At 33.9% G+C, this 8,430-nt stretch overlaps 2 protein-coding genes across 2 annotated transcripts; one reads left to right on the plus strand and one right to left on the minus strand.

Moving 5' to 3' along the window:
- Positions 1 to 2,216: 2,216 nt before the first annotated feature.
- LOC108855211 (cyclase-like protein 1) lies at positions 2,217 to 3,792 on the plus strand. Its single transcript, XM_018628975.2, has 6 exons — positions 2,217 to 2,664; positions 2,737 to 2,781; positions 2,868 to 2,940; positions 3,009 to 3,106; positions 3,191 to 3,261; positions 3,466 to 3,792. Exons 1-6 carry the CDS (start codon positions 2,310 to 2,312, stop codon positions 3,589 to 3,591), a joined length of 768 nt encoding a protein of 255 aa, XP_018484477.1. The 5' UTR covers positions 2,217 to 2,309; the 3' UTR covers positions 3,592 to 3,792.
- Positions 3,793 to 3,822: 30 nt separating this feature from the next.
- On the minus strand, positions 3,823 to 7,515 carry LOC108855210 (V-type proton ATPase subunit H). Its single transcript, XM_018628974.2, has 12 exons — positions 7,359 to 7,515; positions 6,985 to 7,069; positions 6,769 to 6,894; positions 6,550 to 6,652; positions 6,395 to 6,467; positions 5,835 to 5,900; positions 5,625 to 5,739; positions 5,335 to 5,496; positions 5,018 to 5,143; positions 4,790 to 4,915; positions 4,489 to 4,668; positions 3,823 to 4,391 (listed from the first exon to the last, which is right to left on the minus strand). The coding sequence occupies exons 2-12, from the start codon at positions 7,012 to 7,014 to the stop codon at positions 4,143 to 4,145; spliced, it is 1,356 nt and encodes a 451-aa protein (XP_018484476.1). The 5' UTR covers positions 7,015 to 7,069; positions 7,359 to 7,515; the 3' UTR covers positions 3,823 to 4,142.
- Positions 7,516 to 8,430: the final 915 nt, after the last annotated feature.

The raw sequence follows: 8,430 nt of genomic DNA on the forward strand, positions 1-8,430 counted from the left end.
CATCTGTAATTTTAACGCTTAGAAAGAGGGGTGTAAAGAAAAGAAATAGACCAACACATAAGCACTACTTTAAAATGTTTAGAGTAGGATAATGATAATGAGTATATTTTTTTCCATAAAAGCAATTTTTATTCATATTAGTTGATCATAGTTTATTGTTTTGGTGGCTGAGGGCATACACAACCACAAGTGGTAGCAAAACATAAGCTATCGCAACCATCCGGACAGAATTTAACCACCAGTTTGGAAGCTTGAGGATCCACTAATGGCAGAGATTTTTCTTCTTGTAACATGCGTTTCGCCTCACCAATCTGAACTGTTACGGATATCACCACTGCAGCACAAGATGTAATATTGTTTACGATCATAAATAATATAAAAACTGTCTAAAGTTTAGAGCTGAAGCTTTTGAGTTTCAATATTATACAGAACTTTGAAATTACCAGTAAGAACTAAAAGGGCGATGAAAGCAGACTTGAATGAACCCATCACTGCAGAAAATTGTGTGTTTTTTTTAGACGACGACAAGGTGAATAGATATATGTTCTGGACAATGTATGACGTTTTTACTTTTTATAGAATAGAAAATGTGATAAGATCGAATCTTTTATAGATGGTAAAAATATTAAAAAATTCTGAAAGAAAAAATGCCATCAATAGAATAGTTGACTAACTATATTATTATTTGCGAAATGATTTTTTGCATTCGAGCTTCCACGATATTTGTAATAAATTTTTATATATAATTAAAAATGAATTTATATTAATCAGATTAATCTTTTTAAAGATAATTCTTATATATTCTGTTGTATCTTAGAATAATTATTTCTATTATAATAGTTAAAAATAAAATATAAAACAACTTATCTATATCTATACTATTATATGCGAATTTATTAATAATTCTAACTCTTTTTAAATAAGATACGTTAAAAGTTAGAGTGGGTAAAGTCGATAATATTATTAATGGATTTTATATATAATTGAAAAGCAAAATATTATTTGATTTTAAGATTTATTTTTAATAGTGAACACACTGTACAAAGAAATATATGTAAGAATGTTTAAATAAAAATAAAAATATTATTGGTTTCAGAAAATAAAACATAAATAATATCTTATCATTATAATCTTTCAAATAGTGAAAAATTATTAGTAAGATAATTATAAAATATTTAGGCCCACAAGTGCGAACAAAACACCTAATATATAATAATAGAAAACTAAGAAACGGTTCTTGTCAAAGTGTTAAAAACGGTTCTGTTCAAAACAAATATACTTATTATTCCTTCTTTTTCAGTGAAAATTTTCATTGTAAAATAAATATCGATTTAAAATTTCAATGTAAAATTTATTAATAATAATTTTTGATCTGTATTTCTATTAGTTAAAATATAGTTATGTGTACGGTTATTTGCGTTTTATTTAGAAATATACAAAATCACAATTTTAAAAAAATTATATCTATGATTCTAGAACGACAACTAAAATAAAACGAATGAATTAAATATTATATAAGAACATTTATAATAGCTTTGTAACGATTTAAAACAAAGCTATTTTTTTCTGAACAAACAAAGTTATATTTATTATCTTCTCTATACCTGGTTAAAAAAAATCGCTGTAACGGTTGTAACGGTTATTCGATTTTAGTCAACTGCAATTTTTTTTTTTTTTTTTTTTAAGGATGTCACTTTGTATTACAAATATTATAAACTAATTCATATGACACATCATTGACATGTCACCACTGATAAATGGTTAAATTACAAAATTTGGTTCAACATTAGTTAAATATATTAAAAAACTTACTTTTATGAGTTGATGTATAGCACGACATGGATGCTAACATGGTGTCCTGGAAAGATGCGAAGAAGAAGATCAAGAAGTATATAATAATTTCGAAAGAGACAGACGCGTGGTTGTGTTTGGCACCGCGGTAGTGATGATCAAGAGATTAGTGATTTGAAACTGCTTATTAGTTTTAATATATTGACAAAATGTTTACAATAAACATAAAATTTAAACTTTTTTTTTTTTGTCAACAACATAAAATTTTAAACTAAGTTTCTAAATATATAAAATTTGTAGTAACTTTATTAAAATGAGAATTAATTTATCTCGTTTCAAAATTTATTAATAACAAAAAAAACAAGATTATCTCGAATACACAATATTGACGGTTTTATCAATATTCAAAAGTCAATAGCAAATCGTCACACGTCTTACATTACTTAGCTCGCAACCAAAACAATCAGAGACTGATTGAATAGTTCGATACCATCAACAAACCCATTAACCCGATCCAAATGACCCGCTCCGTCAACTTCCCTCTCCTCGGCCTCGCCGCCGCACTCCTCCTCAGCGTCTCAGGTAAACTCCCCGACGATGTCAAGCCGAACCGCTTAGAGGTTTACGGCGGAGGAAAGATATTCGACATCAGCCACCGTTACACGCCGGAGATGCCGGCGTGGGAGTCAAAGGAGGGACTCTCGAACCACCTGAGGCTGATCGCGAGCATGAAGAACGGATCTTTCGCCAACGTGTCGGAGATGAAACTGTCTGTTCACTCGGGAACACACGTGGATGCTCCAGGTCACTTCATCGACGAGTATTACGACGCTGGCTTCGACTCCGATTCGCTTGACCTCCAAACTCTTAACGGTGATCATTCTTTTTTTTTCATATTAAAAGTTTTTATTTTTACTTTTAATTTTAATTTGAGTTCGGTTATAGGTCCTGCTTTGTTGGTTGATGTTCCGAGAGACAAGAACATAACTGGTGAGTTTATGTCTGAAAATAATTGCAATTTCTGTTTTTTATTTTTTAATTAAAATTAAGATCTTTTGTATAATTGAATTATATAGCTGAGGTAATGGAAGCACTTCATATTCCAAGGGGAGTTCGTCGTGTGCTCTTCAGAACATCCAACACTGACAAGTAAAATCTACCATACACGAATCTGTATGTGAAGATAATACAAAGCTTAATCTCGTTCCTTTTATCAGGCGGCTTATGTTTAAGAAAGAGTTCGATTCAAGCTTTTCTGGTTTCATGACCGATGGGGCTAAATGGTTGGTTGAGAACACAGACATCAAACTAGTCGGTAAGTGATGTATTTCGGTTATCATGAGAGTAATTCTTAGCTTTGTTTCCTGAACCCGGTTTAATTCCGCATTGTGGAATCCAGGGCTTGATTATCTCTCCTTTGCTGCTTTTGAGGAATCACCTGCAACACACAAGGTTATACTTAGAGGAAGGGTGAGTACATCTTTCTCTGTAAAAGTATATCAAGTGCCTAAACATTGCTGCAGTTTCTTGAAAACGGCCATTGCATTGCTCTTAGGCTTCTGTGTCTTTTTGTACTTCTGGAATATGATTAAACATTCAAAGACAAGAAAGTGAGAGAGAGATAGTTGGCTGTTTAAAGTAGGCTAACAAGTGAGAGTTGGCATGATTTTTCAGGATATAATCCCTGTGGAAGCGCTGAAGCTGGATGGTGTGGAGGCAGGAATGTACTCGCTTCATTGCTTACCGTTGAGACTGGTTGGAGCAGAAGGAGCACCGACAAGGTGCATTCTTATCAAGTGATTCACTTCTCATCGTCTTCTTTGTATGTTGGTCAGTCAAATATAATGGAACAGATCATAAATAATATGCTTAGTATACTTTCAAGATCCCACAATCACAAAACAGATGTCATAGATGTAAAAGGTAAACAATACCTTTACAAACTTATGTGTATGTTTGTGTGTAATTCTGAAAGATATGGTAATAAAGTTCAGACCGAAACTATGTTTTAAGAATGCATGAACGATGCAGTGCAACCAAATTATCTCATCTGCATTACACTGAAATACTCACAACAGTCGTACAACAAAGTGACAGACAGTCCCGTGATTGCTCTGTAACAATAGCATTCCTCGAGGCCTTTTATTAAATAAATAAATACAAAAGGGAGAAAGCAACGCAGATATATTTATTTAAGCGTATAATAGCACTTTCTTAGGACAAAATAATAAAGAGATGAGAAGCCGGCAGGGGTTTTGGGGGAGGTTTTAACAACAAATCCACAGGAAGAAAAGGAAACACTGTGTCTGTCTGTGTTTTTGGTTGCTTTCCATTATATAGAAAGAAACACATCAAGCTTGCAAGAAGCTGGCGTACTTAGCACCAAGGAGAAGCCTCTGAATGCACAAGAGAGCATTCTTGGTAACCTCAGCGTTCTCATGGTTCATCAGTTTCATCACTCTTTCTTTCGCCTTGAGGTCTGTCACGATCACTCTCCCCGCTGGGTGGTACTGTATGAACTGCGAGATATCAAAGCATGCCACCGCCAATGATCTTGGATCACTTGACGTGTCCAGGATTGTGAGGAGAACCCTTAGTATCTGCACCAAAAGGTTAAAGATTTGTTGTGTTGTGTGATGGGATAAACAGAACTAAACCAGGTTTTGATTTTCTGAGACGTGTTTAAAGAAGAGATACCTGGAAGTCATTCTCCTCAAAGCAAGTGACATTCTCACGCCAGAAATTGGCTTCTTTGTGCATTGGGTTCCAGTCAAGATGGCCAAGAAGAACCTCTTGCTTGTATTTGTCAAAGGAACTCAACTTCTTGATCTTGTCTTTTAGCCCTTCTTCTAGTTGGTTCAGTGCATCCAGCAAGTCCTTCCAGAATTCAAGAGTTAAACAGCTTTAACAATTAGCAATGCTTGCAACAAAGGTTTATACTAATATACACATCCAATGGTGTAGGAGTCACTAAAATAACGTATTTGACTTGTCTAACCTCGTCACTCCAGGCTTGTGTTTTCAGACTGTGGATGATATGTGGGAGTCCAAGATCAACCATCTGGGCACCAAACGTACCTTTTGGAAGCAAGTTCCTGAATGTCAATATGACAACTCTGACAACCTATAAGACAAAAGACCGTCAGAGAAACATAACAAGTGCATCGCACAAATAAAAGAAAAGAGAGAGGGATTCTGATTGATCAACCAAGAGAAGATAGCTAACCTTTTCCTTAGTCGAGCTCTTAACCACTTCCGTGAGCCTTTGCATTGTCCTAGATGTTGCCAAGTACTCTATTGCGGGTTCAAAGTAGGACAGAAGCCAGATGCAGAGACATGTTTCATAGAGAAGCTGTTGATCGAGAGCATACATATAACAATGATCAGTTACTGCGATATTATGAATGAGAAACTGAAACAGAACTATCAGTGGTTACTAATTTCCACCAAAGATTTTGCATGATATGTACACTGCAACACTTTTCTACAAGCTTAAGGGGACATTTTTTCACTTAAAACTACTTCCACCAAGTATAACGTTACCTGGATAGACTGTTGAGTGGATGCAGGTGAGATAAGAGGGACAAGTAACTTCACCCCATCTGCCTGAACAAACGAAGATCTGACAACAGGTTCCTTAAGCAGTGTTGACAGGCAGTTGATTGCAATTGGAGCACCACGAGTAGGATGAGAAGGTTGCCTCAACTGCATTTCAAACATTAAAGGATTGTGAAACCAATGATGGACCTTAAACGCTTTTTAAGAATCACAACCACTTAAAAAAACAATGCAAAGCCAACATAAACTAGAAAGAAAACAAAGAGGAAAAGAACCTGAGCACAAAGCCATTCCACCAACCCATTGAGAACATCATCAATTGTCGTAATAGGTTTTTTAGAACCCGAAGCTTCTCCATTAGCAAAACCATTACCAGATTTTGGCCTAGCACTATATGTCAACAAGAGCAAGAGCCGCCAGGTAAATCAAATGTATGTTAGAGACATGTTTAATAAAGTATCATAAACAGCATTGAATTACAATACCTTATAATCCAGGCAAGAATCTTGCAGCTTTTTTCTTGAATGAACCAATTTCCCTTCGATAGCAACCTGAAATAGAGCACATCTTTTAGCTCGCATACTTTTGAAGATAATAAACAGCCAAAACCAAGCAAAAAATGTAACTAAAACAGTTTCTCTTGATGGAGTGTTACTATATCTCCACTTTGTTAGGAAGATTGTAGTTAAAATAATAAACTGACTCATGACATGACTAAAATCAGGATCTCAGACACAACGAGCAAGGAAGGACCAAGTGCTTAAACAGAGAAAGCAATGAAATCTCTTGCTAGAACCACTTCACCATAAGTGCAGGACTAAAAAAATAAGGCCATTTAAAAATGTCCCACTAGACATATTAATATTTTTGAGAAATAACTGTTTCATACAATTAGGTGAAGTCGAATTCATTTGACACCAAAATAAACAGTAGAATACAAGAAAGGAAAACTGTCAAGAGAACGAGAAACGGTCCAATAAGCGTGGAAAATAGTTCTTGCCTTGGACCAAATTACAGTCACAAAAGTATTTGCATAGGGACTCACCTTAAGAAAGGCTCGTAAGTATCCTCATGTGCCAAAGATTCATCATGGAATAACCGAGCTCGTGTTGGGTTTGCTGCCAAGCAGGTTGATGCATTAATTATGCAGTCCGTATCTAAAATGCAAATATTTTTTTCAGGTTGTATATATTAACTTACCAGAGAGAATCTCATAAATCAAAGCCAAAACATATTCCACAGTTTCCTCCTTGAATATATCACGTAGGATGGTAACAAACAGATGAACATAAGCTGGACCATCCTGCAAATAACAAAACAAGTGCAAAAGTTCAAATGCTTGCAAGAGGTCATTATACAACTTCAACCACTAATAACACAGAGAGGGGAAAAAAAAAAGAAGAGTGGTAGAAGAATTACTTCATCGAGCAACTGTGCCCTAGCACTTTCAGGTTTTTTATCAAAGCGCCTCAAGAGCTGGAGACCTGTGGCTGAGATGAGCTTAGTTGTCATGTAAGTCTCCCATGGAATGTCCCTTTTCAACACCTTCAAGTAAAACAACAACAAAAGAGATTAAAAATCTTTGTCTAACATTTTACAATTCGATCACAAAGACAGCATCTGATAATAACCAACCTGCTCCATAGACAGTTCTGCCTGATCCATGGTGGATAAGTTGAGAAACTTAACACTTCTTCAGATTGAACTGATCCGCGAATCTCTACACAGAATGCAAATAATAATTAAGACAAAACAAAAGATCCGACACGAAGTTTGTCATCATGCTTGTCATAATTGACTTTGTCTTTTTTTTTTTTTAAATCAATCAATAACAATAACGATCTAAATGAAATTTCAAGGAGGGCTAAAACAGATCAAGTCGCAAACGCAATTCCAATCTTTTTTTTTTTTCAAAATCGATTGATACAGATGATGATGACGATTAATAACATAAAAGGATCCGATCACTGGAGTTTGGAAAGAAAACAAACAAGAGGAGTAACATTGACCTGAAAGCTGCAAACGAGAACGGAGAAGACAGTGAAAGATCTCTTCTTCTTCTTTCTTCTTATGGAAAGAGATAAGGGACAGAGAGATAGAGAAAGGAGAGCTCGGATCTGAACCGTGGAAGTAGTTTAAAGAGGGACAATCAAAATAGTCAGACGCTGACAGTTTTTTTTCTATTTTCTTTAAATTACAACATAACCCCTACTCTTACCCACTTACTACGCGGTCCTTGGGATTGGGCTGATTTTTTAGTTCTGACATGACATGTATGATGTTTTATTATTGGGCTTGAGCCTGTTATAATATTGGGATACATCATGTCTTTTATAGAACTAGAACAGTATATGGTGTAATAAATCTATTTTTTGTATACTTAAAAATGGGATATTTCATATTTGTTTTATTAGATCATTAATTTCATTTCTTACGCAAGTTTTTTCATGTCCGTACACTTTTTTAAGATCACTCCTTGCAATTGTTCAAGTAAACAAATGTAAGAAAATAAGTAAAACAACTTTGAGTTTTAATTTTTTCTTAAGTTAAGCCATTTTGGTTTAAAATAAACATTTCCACATAATGACTAGCAATGTAAATTGTCTTACCATTGTACATGTGTATATTGTTGTAATTGCATTTGTGTTGATATATATATCACTCCTCGTGACACTCTTGTCTATTTTAAGTATATGCTAATTATTTGGTCTGAAATAAATCCAAACTATTAAATATCATTATACACTCATCATATATTTCCAACTTCAACAAATGTTATGGAAACTTAAATTCAAAACTAAATCTATACAAATTAAAAAGATAGAAATTAACTATTTTAGTTATTGTAAAAATTATTTTAATATCTTACAAAATTTTTATTTTAAATGATTAGTAAAATTTCTTCAATTATAAAAGCATTTGAGTAGTGTTTTGTTGAATGAAAATTAAAATTGATATAAAGCAGTTTAAAAGGAAAAAATAATAAAAATATAGAAAATATAAGAAATATTTAATATACTAGATTCAACATATTTATTAGTCTCATCGATTTTGGTTATACTATAAATAAATAACCACTTT

Source organism: Raphanus sativus, chromosome 4, assembly GCF_000801105.2.
Source record: "Raphanus sativus cultivar WK10039 chromosome 4, ASM80110v3, whole genome shotgun sequence".
NCBI classification, from domain to species: Eukaryota; Viridiplantae; Streptophyta; class Magnoliopsida; order Brassicales; family Brassicaceae; genus Raphanus; species Raphanus sativus.

What these genes read in the sequence shown, in the direction of transcription:
- LOC108855211 (XM_018628975.2), top strand. Translation starts at nt 2,310, where the DNA reads ATGACCCGCTCCGTCAACTTCCCTCTCCTCGGCCTCGCCGCCGCACTC. An exon ending in AGAACATCCAACACTGACAA is followed by an intron (nt 2,941 to 3,008) that starts GTAAAATCTACC and finishes TCCTTTTATCAG; the next exon opens with GCGGCTTATGTTTAAGAAAG. An exon ending in CACAGACATCAAACTAGTCG is followed by an intron (nt 3,107 to 3,190) that starts GTAAGTGATGTA and finishes TGTGGAATCCAG; the next exon opens with GGCTTGATTATCTCTCCTTT.
- LOC108855210 (XM_018628974.2), bottom strand. Translation starts at nt 7,014, where the DNA reads ATGGATCAGGCAGAACTGTCTATGGAGCAG. An exon ending in GGGCACAGTTGCTCGATGAA is followed by an intron (nt 6,653 to 6,768) that starts GTAATTCTTCTA and finishes TGTTATTTGCAG; the next exon opens with GATGGTCCAGCTTATGTTCA. An exon ending in GATTTATGAGATTCTCTCTG is followed by an intron (nt 6,468 to 6,549) that starts GTAAGTTAATAT and finishes CCTGCTTGGCAG; the next exon opens with CAAACCCAACACGAGCTCGG.